Source organism: Galeopterus variegatus, unplaced genomic scaffold, assembly GCF_000696425.1.
Source record: "Galeopterus variegatus unplaced genomic scaffold, G_variegatus-3.0.2 Scaffold735, whole genome shotgun sequence".
Classification (NCBI taxonomy): domain Eukaryota; kingdom Metazoa; phylum Chordata; class Mammalia; order Dermoptera; family Cynocephalidae; genus Galeopterus; species Galeopterus variegatus.
This window is the reverse complement of record NW_007726846.1, coordinates 457314-477724: the sequence shown is the minus strand read 5'-3', so window position 1 is coordinate 477724 and position 20411 is coordinate 457314. Positions and strand designations below refer to the sequence as shown.

Sequence of the window (20411 nt, the reverse complement as noted above, 5' to 3'; positions counted from 1 at the left end):
AGTGTTTTAGTGTTTGATACTAATGGTTATTATATGGGAGTGTTTGCTTTATAAAAATTTATCAAGCTGAATAATCATGATTTCTGTACTTTTTGTAAGCGTGTTATACTTCAATAAAAATGATTTAAAAATATACATTAAGTCAGAATAGTAGTTATCGTGTTGGAAGGGAGAACAAAGTTTGCTTCTAGGGGACACTTAGTCATGTTCTGTTTCTTGAATTGTGTGATTGTTACACAATAGTTCACTTTGCAAACATTTATAGTATATTAAATATTAAAAACAGTTACAAGTATACTATATCATACAGACTACATTTCTAACCATAGTAAATATCAATTACAGAGCAATTATTCCATTCCTTAGGATACTTAAAAAGTCCACCCCCAAGTAATTATGGTTTAAGATTATATTATAATGGTAACTATAAAATATGTGGAACTTAAAAGAATTGCTTCTGACAATTCATCAGTATAGTCCTTTCTCAAATGTATTTCTGGTACAAATTTATAACACCTTTGTGGTCAGAAAAATCTCAACTAGAGAATTTAATTTAAATTTATCTCAGATTGATAGTTCCCCTATTTAGTAGTCAGGAAAAATGCAAATCTTTCAGGAATAATACATTTTCAATCAAGGCCATACAGAATTTCCAAAATTGATATTCCAAGGAGGATGTGGAGCTTATACTTTAAAATAATGAAATGAACAAGTAAACGAGACACCGTAAGTGAGAGTTAGCAAGAAAAAAAAAAAAAAACAGACTTAGAAGAGTAATGATTTTAGATGTTAGATTGATTAGATATGAATATAAAAAACTATGATTACCAAGTTTAAGTAGATAAAAGAAAAATTTGAAAATAGGAGTAAAGAATGACCAAGCCAAGTTGAAAAAGAACAAACACAACATCTAGAGATAAAAAATATAAACACTGAAATTTAAAATTCAGTCAATGGATTAAAAAGCAAGTTAGGCACATCTAAAAGGAGAATTGGTGAACTGGAAAATAAATCCTAAGAAATTATCCCCAATACAATCCACAGATAAGAAGAAGTGGAAAATACGAGAGAGGTTACAAAGACATAAAGGACAGAGTGAGAAACTCTAACATATGTCTAATCCAAATGCTAGATGGAGACCAGAGGGAGAATGGGGAACATGAGATATACAGAAAAATAACGACAGAATATTTCAAATTTGTTGAAAGTTAAAAATCTTCCAATGTAGGAAGCCCAAGAAGTCTCGATGAAAGTAAACAATTATTATAAACCACTTTATGCCTAAACTTTTAAAACCCTAGATGGTAGAAAAATAAAACTTTCTAAAACTTACTCAAGAGGAAATATAAATATATACATGTATCAAAACATCGCATTGTGCTCCATAAATATATGCAATTATTATTTGACCAAAGAAAATCCTAAGTATTCCTATAACCATGAAAACACTAAATAAGGAATTTGAAATAAGCCTGCTAGAAAAAGCACAGCCAGGTAGATTTACAGGTGGTATACTCATTCAGTGGAATATTATACTTCTGTAAAAATGATTGAACTAGAGTTACATGTTACAATATAGATGAGTTTTACCAATATCATGTTGAATAAATGAAGCAAAATGAGAAAAAAATGCATGATATTTTTTTCACATAAAGTTCAAATGCAAGATAAACTAAATAAGCATGAATATACTAATTATACTGATTTGATCACCACATATTGTACACAGGTATTAATCTGTACCTCACAAATATGTATAATCAATTATGTTTCAATAAAAAAAATCTGTCAAAGAAATATCACAATTTGTAAGAATGAATGCTAATAATAAATAAACATTTAAAATTTAAAAAATCCCCTAAATAACTTCTTGTTCAAGGAAATCTACATAGGTGCTATAGATGTACAGGAAAACCAAGAAAGAAATAGTATTACAGAATTCTGAGTGCTTATTCTATCTAGGAGGGAAGGAAAGAGATCAATTAGATAGAGGCATACAACAGACAGTTAGATACAAGTAATATTCTACATCTTACACTAGAGAATGGGTTCAACATTATTCCTTTTATTATTACTTTTCAAAATATAAACATACTTTTGTATTTAAAACATATATCACAATACTTTAAATAAGATAAAAATTATATCAAGAAAAGGGAAGTTGGGCAACTTTATAAGCACGAGAAAAACATGAGTAAATACACAGAAAAATGACTACTCTCTGTCAAAGTCAGCAGCCCTGAAAATAGTAGCCCCACAAAAGAAGAAATATTCACTTGTAGGACAGTTTGAGAGAACTGACTAATGGCAATATATGCATTATTTTCTAACTTAAAGACTTCACTAAGGTCTTCATTTTAAAAAGAAGGCCAATTTTAGTTTTATTCCTATGAACACTATATTGATACAACATAATCAACCTATTTTAAACATTTTTAGTTTGCCTTACTTCATTTCTAAGAAATGATACTGTTTCCTCATATCTTATCACCCACAACTTGGATGAGCTGAGAAAATAATGGAAATGCCATTCTTAGCACACCAAAATTTCCTTCTCAGTGCTTTGAGACACAAATTTAAATTGTTATATTAAAATAGTCTAACTTCCTCTCCAAGCTTTAAATGTAGCAACAGAGTCAGTAAAAAATCTCATCACTTGTAAGACAAATTACCCATATTGCAATCTTGTAAGTGTATTAAAAACTGTTAATTTCACATTTTTAGTTCCAGGTAAGTAGGCACTATATAATCAAGAACAGTAATTGATATTTAATATCATTTAATAACCAGTTAATATTATTAGACATATCTTCTAAAGATATCTGATAAGACATTATTGACATGCAATAAAACACTATTAGGCAATGCTTACTTTCAGACTTCTTAAAGGTGAATTTTAAAGTCCCTTACATCTTTTTTCATGTGTTAAACTCTTAAACATGATTAAGGCTTTCAACATTAACTTCTAAAGAAAGCTTCTAATTAAAAAAATATAAAATGTGAATTTTTTTTTTTTTTTTTTTTTTTTTTTTTTTTGGCTGCTGGTGTTGTGAGGTTGTCTCTCAGGAACCAAACATTTAATTAAAATTTTTAGCAGTCTTTATTAGCCAGCCAGCGACTGCCTCCCCTAGTTATTTTGGGAGGTACAGCAGCCAGCCTTGGTCTGCTGGAGTTTATAAAGGCAAAAACCAAATCCCTTTGGCACATGGGTTTGTCCAGATGCACAAAGCAAGCTAGGTCACAGAAGCCAAAAGTGAGCAGTTAGAGCAATCAGGCATAAAATTTTCATTGTGTATGGTTTCTGTTTCTATGCAACAGTTTCTGTTTTCAATGGTTTCTCATGCAGGGGGGTGGTTTAGAGAAGGTCAATGGTTTCTCAAATGGAAGAGGTTTAGCCTGTGTCTTCCTTAGTACTGTTCAGGGTCCTCTGTTACATTCCTCACTGGTTTTATGTACATGAGTCAAATCTTAGACTCATTTGTGTTTAATCTGTTATAGTACGTTTTTAAAACCATTAATTTTACTGATTGGATTCTCTGTTTAACATACTTAGCAAGGCAGGTGAGGGCACAAGGGCCTATCATGAAGAACAGCAGAATTAAAAGTAAGGGACCAGCTAAGGCAGTAAGGAGAGTTGTTAGCTAAGGAGGCTAGGAGAATAAGGTTTCATACAAGTAGTGGTTTCCGTTTTTTTAATTTTTTTTTTTTTTTTTTTACTCTTTGATTAGGGAGAGGCTGTGTTTTATTATTCTTGAGTGCTTAGTATAAAGAACAGGTTTCTCCTACAGCCTTATATAATCCACCTTGTTAGTCTGATTGTGTGGATTATATATGGGTGCAGTTGCTGCTGCACATTCAGATGGGTACAGCCTCTGTGTAGGATACAATGACCACAGCAAAGAGGAAAAAATTAACTTTTTATCACATTGTCAGATTGACCACTTGGTGTAAATCTTTTTATCAAAGCGTTTTACATTTTAAAATTGTTATTTAACTGGAAAAACTCACAATAAACTAGGAATAGAAAGCGCCTTCCTCAATCTAATAAAGTGCATTTACAAAAAGCCCACAGCTAACATCATACCTAATGGTGAAAGACTGGGTGCTTTTCCCATAAACTGAGGAATAAGGCAAGCATGCCCACTCTTGTCACTTCTATGCAGCATTGTATGGGGGTGTAAGCCAGTCTGCTCATGACAAAGAAGGAAGTCCAGATTGGAAAGGAACAAGCAAAACTGTCTTTATCCATAGATGGTATGGTCCTGTGTGTAGAAAATACTGAGGAATCCATACAAAAAAGCTACTAGAACTAAACATGTTTGGCAAGTTTGAGAACCTGAGATTAAAATGAAAAAAGCAACTGTACTTTTATGTACCAGCAATAAACAGTCTGAAAATGAACTTAACAATTTCACTTACAATAGCATTGAAGAGAATAAAATGGTTTGGAACAAATTTAACAAAAGCATGCAAGACTTGTCTGTTGAAAACTGCAAAATACTGCTAATAGAAATTAAAGACAGTCTAAATAAATGCAGAGACATTTTATGTCCATGGACTAGAAGACAGTATTGTTAAGATGTCAATTCTTTTCAAATTGATCGGTAGATTCAGTGTAACCCCTCTCAAATTCCAGGAGGCCTTTTTGTAGAATTGACCAATTGCTTTTGTCAGTGGGTAGGCCTCTCTGACCAAGGGGTGAATCTGGCATAGTACCTGTTGGAGGGCCTGAATAGACTGAAGAAGGTTATCTTTAGTGATTTCAGTAAGTTTATCATCTTTGAGGTGGGGCAACAGAGGGGGCGGCCTTCCAAACAATTTCATGAGCTGTAATTCCTTGTATGTAGGGGGTGCTTCTAGCCCTTAGGAGGGCAAAGGGAAGGAGGCTTACCCAGTTCTTGCCAGTCTCTAGTTTTAATTTGGTAAGTGTTTCTTTTAAAGTCCGATTCATCTGTTCTACCTGTCCTGAAAACAATGTAAATTCCAATTTAGTTTTAATGTTTTAGCTAATAACTGGGAAATGTGGGCTGTGAAATCCAGGCCATTGTCAGACCCTAAGGTTACAGGTAGGCCAAATCTGGGGACAATTTCTTGTAACAATTTCTTTAGTATTATCTGAGCAGTTTCAGTTTTTGTAGGAAAAGCTTCTACCTGTCCAGAAAAAGTGTCTATGAACACCAAAAGGTAGTGATACCCATATTGTCCAAGTTTTACCTCAGTGAAGTCAATTTCCAAGTGTTTGCCAGGGTTGGTGCCTTGTGTTCTGTTTCCAATGGGCAGCCTTGATTTTGGCCCTGGACTTACTTGTGAACAAATTTCATATCTGTTTTTTTTTTTTTTTAAAGTTCAGTTAATTTTGTGGATCAAAGGTGTGTTCCCTGATGTATCTATTTAATCAGCAATCTGCCTAGAGCCTGTGGCAAATAAATCCTGTGGTCTGGTAGAATTTTCTAATTCATAGCATTGTTGGAGGCTTTTAAGATCTTAGCATGTTCTACTTCTTCTTTAGCATAATGGGGGTTCAGCAGCAATTGAGGTGCCAAGACAACTATTAAAGAGTCAAATGGCCCCACTGGTTTTAATGTGGCATCTTTGGCAGTCAAATCTTTAGCAGCGCTGCCTTGGGTCTCAAGCAAGTTATCTTTCTGGTGCCCCCGACAATGTATGATGGCCACTCTTTTTAGATACCATATGGCCTCAAGGAGGGCTAGTATTTTTGCTTTATTTTTTTTTTATTATGTCTTTTCCTCCTGATGTTATTAGTCCTCTCTGTTTATAAAGGGCCCCGTGTATGTGGGCTATAGCAAAGGCATATCTACTGTCAGTGTATATGTTGACAGTTTTGTTTTTCCATGTATCAGAGCTTGTGTTAAGGCTATAAGTTCAGCTTTTTGAGCAGATGTTCCTTGGCTCAAAGTTTGAGCCCAAATGACCTGTTCTAAGGTCACTATTACTGCCCTGGCATGCCTGGTTCCATTGGAGATGAAGTTGCTCCCATCAGTGAACATTACTCCATCAGGTTGCATCCAGGGCATGTCAGTAAGTTTAGGTCAGAGTCTCTGGAGAGCCTCTATCATTCTGAGGAAGTCATGGACGGGTTCCTTTGGGTCATCGTCCGGGAGGAGAGATGCCATGTTTAAAGCTGCTGTTTTAAGAAATTTTATTTGCGATTGATCTAGGAGTAGGGCCTGATGAGTGATGTGGGCATTGGTGAGCCAATGTTCAAGTTCACTTTGTAAGAAAGTGTATGGGGGCCACTAAGCATGTGTCTTGTTGGCCTATTTTACCAGTAAAGCAGTTGCCATTATGGCTCGGAGACAGGTTGGCCATCCTGCAGCTACACTGTTCAACCTCTTGGAGAGGTATGGTCCCAGGGCTTCGGTGAGGACCCCCTTGGCAATGCCTCACATCTCAGCAAAAAACAGGCTGAAGGGCTTGTTTACATCTGGCTGTGCCAGAGCAGGTGTCTTGGTGAGCAAATGTTTCAGATCTTTAAAAGCCTTTTGTTCAAGCTCAGTCCAAATTAAGGGGCTATTTCTTTTCCCAGGGAACCCAGGTATCTAAAGGTGGCAGTAGCTTATAGCCGTCAAGAATTTGTGAACTTGTTTGTTTTTTTGTTTTGGGGTCCAGGATTTTTAAATTATCTCTATTCTTCTGAAAGATAGAGTCCTTTTTCCTTCTTTCAATTTGTACCCCAGATAAGTGGCTTTTGAGGTGCAAATTTGAGCCTTTTTAGCTGAGACTTGATACCCCAGGGTTTGTAATTCCTTTAATAGATCTTTTGTAGCCTCCTTGCATGTGTCTTTTGTGGCCAGGAGGAGATCATCTACATATTGTAATAGTGGGACCTCGGGGTGTTTTTGTCTATAAGGCAGGAGGTCTTGGCTTAGAGCTTCATCAAATAAGGTTGGGGAATTTTTAAATCCTTGGGGGAGGCAAGCTCAAGTTAATTGCTCAGAGTACCTGCCCCCATGGTCAGTCCATTCAGAGGCAAAGAGAGGTTGGCTTACCTAGGTCAGCAGGAGGCTGAAGAAAGCATTCTTAAGATCTAGCTTTTTGGTTTGTTTTTCTTCTGGACTATCTCTTTTGTTAAAGACCCTCTGGGCAATTTCAACCAGCTCAGATAATTTTCCTTTAAATCCTTCCTGTCTTTGAAGCTTTATCCTAATGTCTGGGGCTGACTGGGTAACAAAGGCAATATTTATCACCTGCTGGTTTTCTGAGGTCTCAGGGTTCACAGGACTGTAGGTCCTGTAAGCTTCCATAAGGCATTCCAGGAAAGCGGCAGGAGATCCATTTGGTCCCTGAATAGTTTCACTTACTGAAACTATTTGATAGGCTGTGTGGAATTCCCTAAGGAGAGTCTGGTGACACAGGTTGAGGACCCCCTTACCTTGGTCCATGTTTGGGTCACACCCAGGTCTGTTAGAGGGGAACATGCATTTGAGGTGAACGGTGTCATCAGAGGGTCAGGCATCTTGACCAGTAACAGTTTTCAGGGCCTCCCTCTGGATCCACTTGCGTTCTTCTGACGTGAAGAGAGTCTGCAGGAGCTGCTGACAATCATCCCATGTAGGCTGGTGGGTAAAGAAAACATTCTCCAGGAGGGAGATGAGGCCCTGAGGTTTTTCTGAGAAAAAAGGATTTTGATTTTTTCCAGTTGTAGAAGTCACTAGTAGAAAATGGGACATAAACCATGAAGTGAGCCTGATCTTGAGGAGTTCTGGGAGGCAAGGGAGCCTGTCAGAGGGAGAGGAGGATTTGGAGGAATGGCAAGGAGAGGACTGATATGCAGTGCCACTCCAAGTATGCAGGGGAGAGGTGTCAGGGAGGACAGGAGGCGCTGCGGGGGCTGCAGGCTTCCTCAGGAAGCTGGAAGAGAAGGCTCAGTTAGAAGGACAGTTGATCCATTTACCTGGGGACATTTTTTAAGGCATTTCTTTAGCCATGATGGCTTGTCAGAGACTATATCAATCCAAACCTGTATGTAAGGCAGTTGATCAGGATGTCCAGAGTGCCCAAGACATGATAAGCTGCTGGAAAATCAGTAGTTCCATATGAAGGCCACCCAACATTGAAAGTTGGCCAGTCAAGTTCAGAGAATTTTCTGAGATCAAATGGGTTGACTGACACCCCATAATCTGTTCCCTTCATTTGGAAATACTTGAAGTTAGAAATCATGCATTCAAGGGGGCCTGCGATGTGAATCGGCCACGATGGAGCTTGCCCCATTTGGTTATAAACAACAATGATGTAACACACACAGAAACAAACAAATAACAGGCAGGACACCAAAGACTAAGAATTTTGTCCCATTATGTTATATAGGACCACAGTTAATGACACACAACAACACACAACAGGCAACACACAAAAGACAGAGAAAAGTGGCCATGCCCAAATTCCAAACCAAAGGACCTGGCGATGTCTCACAGGAGTCCTAGACCTGGGAAGTAGTGCTGCATCCAGCCTTCTGCTTGGATCTCAAATCAGAGCTCTGATACCCAAATGCAAAACCAAGTTTTTGACATCTCAAACCAAAGCTTACCTCTGGATGTCCAAGAAGCAAAGTAATAGGACAAACAAAGACTCTGGTGCCAATTGAAGAATCTGGTTGCATTGGGCTTTTGGGTGGGTGCCAAAGGACCCAGGGGCCAATTTCCATCTTGGTGGCCTCCCCTAGGGACTGCAGCGAGTCTCATCCCCAGGCCAATTTCTGTCTCGGTGGCCTCCCATAGGGAGACTCACCGAGTTGCCCCGTGTCCGAAGCTGCAGTTTTTGGTTCCCGTGAGTGATAAGATCCCACTGGGGCCTCCAAATGTTGTGAGGTTGTCACTCAGGAAAGGAACCAAACATTTAATTAAGAATTTTAACAGTCTTTATTAGCTTGCCGGTGACTGCCTCCCCTAGGTATTTTGGGAGGTACAGCAGCCAGCCTTGGTCTGCTGGAGTTTATAAAGGCAAAAACCAAATCCCATTGGCACATGGGTTTGACCAAGTGCACAAAGCAAGCTAGGTCACAGAAGCCAAAAATGAGCAGTTAGAGCAATCCGGCATAAAATTTTCATTGTGTATGGTTTCTGTTTCTATGCAACAGTTTCTGTTTTCAATAGTTTCTCATGCAGGGGGGTGGTATAGAGAAGGTCAATGGTTTCTCATGTGGAAGGGGTTTAGCCTGTGTCTTCCTTAGTATTGTTCAGGGTCCTCTGTTACAGTGGTCTGTACAGGGAACTGAAACCTTGACCTTGTTTAAAAAAGAAAAAAGATGTACTGATAGATTGCCAACTGTCTGTTGACATTTATGTTGCAAATATCAAATAGGTATGACATTTCTAGGGAGATAAAGTTTACAACTAATAGGCACTACCTATTTATATTGTTTATATTACCTATTTATGTTTATTTATATTGTTTGATTTCTATATCCATTAACAATTTTAGATAAAATGATGTGTGCCTTGTGTTTGTCCTGTAGGTGTTGCCAAGGCAATATCTAGAATATTGGAATTATTCTTTCTTAATATTTATTTTTCTAATTTGTTTATATTAAAGAGAATTCTAATCAGAATTATATCATGTCTTGATGGCCAAGTAGCAATACTTTTTTCCCTGTAAATAAATGGTCCTAAACTTTGCATTACACTACTCTTTACTTCCTAACTCTGACCAAGCTCTGCAAATATTCAAAGCCACAAATATGGCAGTTACTCCAAATATTCCCTGAAAATTAAAGCCAGACATTAGCCAAATTAAACTTGAGTCTTTGTCAGTACAAAAGAAAATTGGCTATTCTTAAAAAGCCAAAGAAAGTAAAAAGATTACCACAATAGCATTTAAAATAATTTCCCTGTCACCAGAATGTCCCCTTACTCCATCCATTTTATACATTGATACTAAGTTAATCTTCCAAAATTTTACAATCATTGTGGCCAGCACCACTCTTCACTCCTGGATTAAGAATTTAGAGGGATTCTTTATTATTTATCAGATCAAGTCTGTAAATCTTCACTCTGGCATTCAATGCCTTCAGTAAATTTTCTTGACTTTCCCATCATATTCATCCCTCCTGCTCTCTCCCCGTCTCCTTCTTTTGTCTGCCCCTGTGCTTCTGCCTCCTATTTTCTGAAAGAAATCTTGTGCCCAAATCACACCAGTCTCCTCCTTGCTGCCCCACATATATGTCAAGTTCTTCCCATCTCCATGTCTTTATCCATTCTTTTTCTCCCATATTCTACTCTAACTAGCCCAGTATTCTACCCTTCTTCATCACAAATCCAAATCCTACCTTCACAAAAAGAGCCAGCTCAAAGGCCACAACTTACGGTTAAGAAGCCTGGCAAGGCACCTCAATTTGTCTAATAAAACTGGGAGGGGGATTCTATGAAGAGATACAGATTGAATCAAGTACAAAGGTATATTACCAACTTCTGTGTGAGTATTTCCCTTAGGCTAGCCTATTCTACAAACAGTAAACTCTATCTCATATTAGACAGAAAATTATGTGAATGAGTGGGGTGGCAAGGATAGGGGTATAGAAAATTATATTGCAAAAACATTTTAATATCTTCTCAAAATATAAAGGTCCAATAATGATATGGATCACACAGGCACACACACATAGCCCCTCTGAATCTTCATACCACACGATTTATATAGTCATCATACTCATTTATATCACAAATTAAGAAACAATGTTGCTGATATTTCAAGATATTTCATTTCTCAACATGTATTTCATTCTATGCCTTTCGAAGTCACCTCATAACTACCAACACAGTTCACAGTTACTTGATGAATATAACAGCCTAGCATCACACAAAATTGCATAAAGTATGGCTAAAAACATTCTTTCTTTAAAATGAATAAACTTTCAGAAATCAATTCCTAAAAATTAAGCAAATATGATTTCATTTTTCAGAACAATGCTGGGCACAGAGTAATAATAATAATAGCTAAAATGTATTGAGCTATTATGTATCAGACATTAAGCACTTTACATACATTATCATATTTAATCCCTAATACAAATAGTCCAAGTAAAATGATTATACCTATTTTTCAGATAAATAGAGACTCAAAATAGTAAAGTATATTACCCAAAGTCACAAAATTAGTACCTGAGAGAACTGAGATTTAAACTCCAGCAGCATGAATCTAGACTCTATATTCTTAACTACAATGCTTTATTGCCACTTAATTAAATATTGATTGACAAATTAATAATGAAGTCAAGTACACTGGAGAGGACTGAGTTATTACTCTGTCATTAATATATAACTTATAGTGACTAGTTTGGGTTTTATCCCCTGAAAGTGATAATTGTGAGTATTCTTGTCTACAAAGGAGATTGCTCCATGGATGTAAGAGCAATCTATCCAACCCATTCTGATTTTTAAATCTCACTCATGGGCTCTGTTCTTTTTTTCCGGTTTGGACCTCACACTGTAGTATCCTTATTAGTTGCTATGTTCCAACACAATTGAGCTAGCACCTAAGCAACGTCTTTGTTAGCAGTTTCATATTGGAGACTTCATTGAGATACTGGCAACCAAGCATGAGATGCTGATAGAGTTTGTATATGTTGTGCTCCCAAAGGTCATGTCAAAATCTGATCCCCAACTTGGTAGTGTTGGGAGGTATTTGGGTCATGGGGGGTGGATCCCTCATGAATAGATTAATGACCTCCCTGAGGGGGGGGTAGTGAGTGGGTTCTCATTCTATCAGTTCCCTTGAGAGCTGGCCATTTAAAGGATACTGGCACCTCCCCTCCCTGTCTCTCTCCTCTTCTACTCTTCTGCCACGTGACACACTGTCTTGCTGTGAAAATCACTACCTACCAACAAGACTCTCACCAGATGTGTTCCCTGGACTTTGGGCTTCCCAGCCTCTGAAACTGTAAGCAAGGAATATCATTTCCCTATAAATTACCCCATTTCAGGTGTTTCTGTTATAAGCAACAGAAACAGACTAATACAGAATACTGGTACCAAGGAGTGGGGTGTTACTATACAAATACCTGAAAATGTGAAGGTGGCTTTAGAACTGGGTAATGGGCAAAGGTTGGAGGATTTTGGAGGACTCAATAAAAGACAAAAATTTGAGGGAATGTTTGGAACTTCTTAGAGTCTGGTTAAATGGTTGTAACAAGAATGCTGATAGAAATGTGGACAGTAAAGGCCATGCTCATGAGGTCTCAAGTAGAAATGAGAAACTTATTAGGAATTGGACAAAAGATGACCCTTTGTACACTATAGCAAGGAACATGGCTGCATTTTATTCATGCCCTAGGACTTTGTGGAAGGTGTGACATAAGAGTTGTGAACCAGAACATTTGGCAGAAGAAATTTCTAAGCAGCAAAGCATTCAGACAGCTACATGGCTACTTGTAACATCCTATGCTCAGTTATAGTGGCAAAGGCATGATGTAAAGCCAGAATTTATAATTAAGAAGGAAGCAAAGCATAAACATTTGGAAAATTTGCAGCTTGACCATGTGGTAGAGAATGAGAGAGCATTTTCAGGAGAAAAATTGAGGGTGCAGCAGATAGACTGGTTGCTAAAGATATTAGTACGACTATGAGGCAGCCAGGTGCCAAGAGCCAGAACAAACAGAAAGTCCTTGAAGGCATTGCAGAAGTATTCTGTGCCACCCCTCCCATCACAGCCCTAGAGGCCTAGGAGGAATGAATTCTCCTGGGAGACAGACCAGTGTATCACTGCCCTGTGCAGTCTTGGGATGCTGCTCCCTGCATTCTGGCAGCTCCAGCTGGAGCAGCCTTGCCTCAAGCAGCCCTAAGTGAGGTTCCTGCAGCAGCTCTGGAGAGCATGTCAGAAAACCTTGGTGGCAATCACATGGTGTTGTCTGTGGGCTGGCAGAACTTGAGAGCAACAAAGTCGTGGTAGCTTCCACCTGGATTTCAGAGGATATATGCAAAAACCTGGGGACCAAGGCAGAGACCTGACACAGGGGCAGAGCCACCACAGAGAACATCTACTAGAGCAATGCTAAGCAGAAATGTGGTGTCAGAGCCCCCACACAAAGCCCTCACCAGAGCAATGTCTAGTAGAGCCAAGGGAGTGGGGCCATTGCCAGGACCCCAGAACTGTAAGGCCACTGGCAATGAACAACAACCTCCCTGGAAAAGCCATAGGCACTAGTGCAGCCTCGTGGGCTACTCCATGGCAGACTCATGGGGGCAGGGATGCCCAAGGCTTTGGGAGTCCAAATCCTCCTCTGTGCCCAGGATGCAGGAGTCAATGAAGATTATTTTGCAGCTTTAAGATTTTAGGACTAATATAGACACCCATTTAAGATATATATGATTGATTTTCAGTCAAGATAATAGCTGAGCTCACTGGTTTAGAAATTGGTTCAAAATGATGCCTAATTCTTCCATATCATCCATGGCTATACTCAGATATGGGAATCTTCTGCCATTAGTTTTATACAGTCATATAACACATTCAATCCTGTTTCCCCTCCAGCTTGGAACTAAAAATTAATTTAATTTATTTTGGCAGCTGACCTGTACTAGGATCCAAACTCTCGACCTTGGTGTTACAACACCATATTCTAACCAACCAAGCTAACTGGCCAGCTCTTGGAACTAAATTTTAATAGAGCTTGGTGCTCACCATTTATACCTGCTCATGGCTGAGGTTCTCAGAGTAGGCACATTACCAACTATAGTACTTCTGTCTGGAAGACAGGCTACCTTAGCTGTAGGTAACTTATCTTGGCAATACCATTCTTACTGCTCTAATATTACCTGACCCACCAGAAACAGAAACTGGACAGATGTCTTCTCATTCTTTCATTGCACCCTAGGCTTTAGCTTCATAGCAAAAGGAGGAGTTTATCTTTGTACCTAGGGTGGCAGTTATTCTCCAAGTCCATGGCATGGTATATTCTGAGATATCAGGTAGTTTTAAAAATCAAGTCCTGCTTCAGCATGCTTGGTAGTTCACATGACTCATTCCTATGCTGGTATAATGTGCAACTTACTAAATCATTTCGCTCATTTACACATTCATATTTTCATCATATATTTTTTGAGCATCTACACTGAATGTATTTGAATCCTGATTTTTTGACTAGTTACCTTACTTTCCTTATCCCCAGTTTCTTCATCTGTAAAGTGGGCATAATATAGCTACAAAGGGAATTGTGAAGATTTCATGAGATAATGTGAAATACTTAGAATGGTGACTGAACAGATAATAAAAATTCAGTAAATGTCACTTATTACCATATTATCATCATCATTATTTATTACTATATGTTGGCAGTATTGTCAGGTGCTGGATATAGAGTGGTAAAAAAGGCAATCATATTTCCCTACTTTATGGAATTTATTTTTATTTTTATATTTTTAAGGAAATGCAAATTGAAACTTTATTTTTTTATTACAAATATAAATGAGATACAAAGCTGATTGTCCATCCTTCTGCCCATGATGTGAGGGCCAGATTCATACTGGGGGCATACCCATTACCAGATATTACTTTTGTACCCTTTGTTCCCTCCCAATTACCCCCTCTCTCTCCCCACCCTTCACTCCAATTTGTAGCCCTAGGAATGTTCCCTCCCTCTGTTGGATCATGGCACTACTATGGTCTTTCTTTCTTGCCTTCCTTTCTCTCTTAGCTCCCACATGTGAGTGAGCACATGCGGTATTTATCCCTCTGTGCTTTGCTTGTTTCACTCAACGTAAGTTTCTCCAGGTTCATCCATGTTGTTGCAAAAGGGAGTATTTCATTCTTTTTTATGGCAGAGTAGTATTCCATAGTGTATATATACCACAGTTTCCTTATCCACTCATCTGATGATGGACATTTGGGCTGGTTCCATATGTTGGCTATTGTGAACAGAGCTGAAATAAACACGGGAGTGCAGGTATCTCTTCGACATGATGATTTCCATCCCTCTGGATATATACCCAGAAGAGAGATTGTTGGATCATATGGAAGATCTATCTGTAGTTGTTTGAGAAACCTCCATATTGTTTTCCAAAGTGGTTGTACTAATTTACAGACCCACCAACAGTGCAGGAGCATTCCCTTCTCTCCACACCCTCGCCAGCATTTGTTATTCACCATCTTTTTGATTATAGCCAGTCTAACTGGGGTGAGGTGGTATCTCAATTGGTTTTAATTTACATTTCCCTGATGACTAGTGATGTTTAAAATGTAGTTCACATGGACTATACATTGAAACCAATAATAAACTGCCTGACTTTTCTTTTGAGTCTCATCTTCTACTGGCTGGAGACTGATTTTTACTTAGAGAACCCAAACCTTGAACTTGACAACACCTCCAGGTTTTTCCCCTAGCATTGCCTGAGGGGTCTTCAGCTCCCCCTCTACCTATCTTCTTCCCTTATGACCATCTCAAATCAATATGGTAGCTAACAGGTAGTGTTTTTAGATGAGGAGATGGAAAATATAGCCCTATGTCAGGAGTGTTAATGAGTTATTTACTTAGTACCCAGAGCCTAAGGTGCTACTATATAGTAATATTTATTTCTAATGCTTGCTGAAACTGAGGTCTTCCAGAGCTACATCAATACTAATTTGTGACAAGGGTTCATCAGGCGTTCCACTTCCCCCGTGAGGTCCCACCTACTAAAAAACTGTTAAAAAAAAAAAAGTTCAGGTAATTTTATTTTTCTTTCACCAGAACTCTATACCTAGTGCAGGGAATCCAAGCTGCCAAATAAGAGAGAATTACAATGGAACAACTAGAAGACAGTTGACACAACTTAAACCAAAAACATACCTCCGTTTGAAACTGATCATAGTCACTTTGAGAAAGACTCAGTCGCAGGAACTTGTGTCGGTGAATGAGAATTTCCTTTGCCTGTTCTGCTGTTCCTGTTTCTCCCGGAAGTATATACCTGTTATATGCTGGAGCCTGGTCAAAATGCACAACACAGATATTTCAAAATTAAAAGTGCCAATAATATGAATTTTTTGAAAACATCAACAAATTCTACCTATATGTAAGTAAAATTGACAAGAACTGTTAATGTATGGAAGATAGAGTTCTTCAAAGATAAAAAAAGTCTTTTTATCCTTTATTATGTCTCTACTGGGCTAATGAATAAGGCATATTTCTCAAGCCAAAACATTCCAAATTTCTTCAGTTTAAAGAGTTCATAAAGATGTAACAAGAAAATGGACTGTATTTTAAATAAACCAATATTTATTTTATAAACACATCATATCTTTAGAGGCTTGGTGTGACACTTTAGAAACTATGTATAGGGCTGGCCCGGTGGCGCACTGGAGAGTGCGCCACTTGGGAGCGTGGCGGTGCTCCCACAGAGGGTTCAGATCCCATGTGGAGACCGGTTCCCGCTCACTGGCTGAGCATGGTGCGGGCGCAACACCGTGGGTTGCGATCCCGTTGCCGGTCCCCAGTACAGGCGCGACACCGAGGGTTGTGATCCCGTTACCGGTCAGTAAAAAAAAAAAGACAAAAAGGAAAAAAAAAAAAAAAGAAAAAGAAACTATGTATATATCCAAATCTTGTTTGCTGAATTAGATCACTACTAACAATTAGCCATTGTTTTAACTACTTAAAAAAAATGAAAGTATGAACCACAAACTAATATAAAATTTATTACCTTTAGATGGAAGGAAGGAATAGGGTGAAAGGAAATAGGGATAAATGCTGGACTTATCTGAATTATACTATGCGAGGGCACTTCTTAAAGTTCATGGAAAAATAGAATGAAAGATAATACAAATATTTCCATGAACTTTTTGAAGTACCCTCATAAGCAACAGCCAGACCAACCACATGCAGTACCCCCACACAAGCAGCCTCAATAGCCAACTCAGTTTCTTGCAGCTCCCCCTGAATTAATTGCATGCAGTGCACCTGCTTCCACCATAGCCATTTCACAAGCAGGACAGGCTGGGGCTGAGAGAGTGAGTGAGGAAGTGGCAGACCCCAGCACTGCTGATCTCACCACGAATTAACCCTGCAGATGCCAGAGCCTCAGTAAGAGTGAGCAAGACAGATGCAATCCCCAAAGCCACTGTTCCCGCAGCAAATTAACCCCACAGCTACCAGGGCCACTGAGGAAGTTAGTGAGGAAGTGGCAGACCTCAGCGCTACTGCCCTAGCACTGAATTGACCTTCTAGCCACCAGGGCCACTGCAGATGAGAGTGGGGCAGTTACGGCCATTGTTACTGCTGTTGTCACCATGAGGTAACTCTACTGACACCTAGGACAGCACTAAGGACACCACAGATGAGAGTGAGGCATTTACAACCACTGGTGGTGCTGCTGTCCACATGAGGTAACCCCCCTACTGCTGCAGACACACCACACAGGCATCAGAGGCTGTTGTTGCTAACAGTACCACTGCCACCCCACAAGGTAACCCCACTTCCCTCACTTCCACCACTGGTATTGCAGATGAGAAGGAGACAGATGCAGCCTGCCCCCACGAGGTATCCCCACTGTCACTGCAGACACAGTAAACTAGAGGGAGGCAGTTGCAGCTGCCAGTGCTGCTGCCACCCTCACAAGGTAACCCCTCTACCACTGTAGACACTATAGATTCAAGGGAGGCAATTACAGCCACTGGTGCAGCTGCTGCCTCTGTGAGTTAACCCAGTTACTGCTGCAGTCACTGTAGCTATGCAGGCAGCTATAAAGGTCACTACATCTAGTCACTGCCACCACCACATAGCCACCATTATTGTGCAAGCAGCCTTCCACTTCCAGAGCCACTGCTGTCATGCAGGCAACCTGCCAAAGAAACTGCCACAACCACTACCACCACAAGGGTGGCCTACTACCACAGCAGCAGCCATAAGAGCCGCTGAAGCTGTGCAGGCAGACAGCCAACCAGTCATCTGAATTGACACAAAGAGGGTCACCAACAGAGTCCAGGTAAAGAGAGTAATAAAAGAAGGAACTGCTCTTCCAGATGACTAAGCATCAATGTAAAGACACTAAAAATATGAAAAATCAAGAAAATATTAGTCCACCAAAGGAATATAATAAATCTCAAGAGGCAAACCCCATAGAATGGGAAACACTTGAAATGGCTGAAAAGGAATTCCATGTAAAAATCTTTAGGAAACTCAATAAGATACAACAACATGCAGTTAGACTACATAATGAACTGAGAAAAACTGTCCAGGATATGAATGAGGAAATTGACAAACAGATTAATACATTAAAAAGGAATGTAGCAGAACTCATGAAACTGAGGAGTGATAGAACCAAATAAAAAACACAACTGAAAGCTTAAGCAACAAGATAGAGCAAGCAGAAGAAAGTATTTCTCATCTTGAAGACAATCTCTTTGAAATAACTCAGGCAGACAAAATAAAAGAGAAAATAATTTTTAAAAATGAAGGTAATCTAAGAGAGATAGCAGATAACATTAAGCATACAAAAATCTGAATAATGGGTATTCCTGAAGGGGAGGAGAAAGGTAAAGGCACTGAGAACATATTCTATGAAATAATAGCAGAAAGTTTTCCAGGTATAGGGACAGAAACGGACCTTCAGATTGAAGAGGCTCAAAGATCACCAAGCAGTTTCAACCCAAAAAGGTCCTCTCTGAGACACATTGTAGTCAAATTGCTCAAAGTCAAAGACAAAGAGAGAATCCTAAAACAGCAAGAGAAAAAGCATCAAGTAACATATAAAGGAGTCCCCATCACAGACTAACAGCAGACTTCGCAACAGAAAGTCTACAAGCCAGAAGAGAATGGGATGATATATTCAAAACACTAAAAGAAAGAAACTTCCAGCCAAGAATACTATATCCAGCTAAGCTAGCATTCAGAAATGACGGAGAAATAGTGCATTTCCCAGACAAATAAAGATTATTAGAGTTCACCACCAAATGACCAGCCCTACAAGAAATCCTCAAGGGAGTACTGCATCTGGAAACCACAAATGATAATCACTTCAATGAATACCCAAGAAAGAACAAAACCCACAAATAGAACAAAAATTTTAAAAAGAAACAGAAAGAAACTGTATTTTACCACTTCGAAAAACAAAAACAACAAAGAAAAACAATAAAAGAGGAAGGAAGAAACATAAGATATTCAAAACATCCAAATGAAAATCTATAGAATGCCAGAAGTAACACGATACTTTTCAGTAACAACCCTAAATGTAAATTCCCCTAAATGTAAATTCCCCACTCAAAAGACATAAACTGGCTAACTGGATTAAATAGCTAGACTCTACTATATGCTGTTTACAAAAGACACACCTCATCTATAAAGATATACACAGACTAAGAGTAAAGGGATGGAAAAAGATATACCACACAAATGGAAATAAAAAATAAACAGGAGAAGATACTCTTAAATCAGATAAAATAGACTTTAAAACAAAAACTATAAAAAGAGACAAATAAAGCCACTATATAATGATAAAGGGATCTATACAGCAAGAAGACATAACAATCATAAATATATATTCACCCAACCTTGGAGCACCCAGATATATAAAGCAAACACTATTATACTTAAGGAATGAGATAGACCCCAATACTATAACAGTAGAGGACTTAAACACATCTTTCTCTACATTGGACAGATCATCTAGGCAACAAGTCAATAGAGAAACACAGGATTTAAACCACACTTTAGACCAATTGGACTTGGCAGATATCCACAAAACATTTCATCCAATAACTACACAATATACATACTTCTCACTATTTCATGGAACATTCTCCAGGATAGACCACATGCTAGGTCACAAATGAAGCCTAAACAAATTTTAAATATTGAAATAATTTCAAGTATCATCTCAGACCACAATAGATTAAAACTAGAAATCAACAACAAGCAAAACTCTGGAAACTATACAAACACATGGAAAGTAAACAACATGCTGAAGAACAAATTAAACAGGAAATTTAAAGAATTCTCAAAACTAATGGAAATAATGAAACATCACAGCAAAACAGGTGGGATGCTCCAAAAGTATTTCTAAGAGAGAAGTTTATTGCATGCAATGCTCACATCAAAAGAATAGAGAGTTTCCAAATTAACAACCTAACACTACACCTCAAAGAATTAGAACAAGAGCAATCCAATCTCAAACGTTGTAGATGGAAAGAAATGAGCAAGATCAGAGCAGAACTAAATGAAATACAAACCCAAAAACAACACAAAAGATCAATCAAACAGAATGTTGATTTTCTGAAAAGATAAATAAAATAGACAAGCCATGAGCCAGACTAACTAAAAAAAGAAGAGAGAAGACCCAGCTAACAGAAATTAGAGATGAAAAAGGAGACATCACAACAAATACCACAGAAATACAAAAAATCATTAGAGACTATTATGAACAACTATATGCCAACAAATGTGAAAACCTGGAGGAAATGGATAAATTTCTGGACACAAACTACCAACA

At 38.5% G+C, this 20411-nt stretch overlaps 1 protein-coding gene across 1 annotated transcript in view; it reads right to left on the bottom strand.

The window, feature by feature from the left end:
• Positions 1–9642: 9642 nt before the first annotated feature.
• The window catches only part of LOC103589879 (sodium/hydrogen exchanger 2-like), an 81930-nt gene continuing 71161 nt past the window's right edge, over positions 9643–20411 (bottom strand). Inside the window, 3 exon segments of the mRNA XM_008571932.1 lie at positions 9643–9720; positions 14103–14153; positions 15779–15913. Coding sequence (XP_008570154.1) covers positions 9643–9720; positions 14103–14153; positions 15779–15913 — 264 coding nt within the window.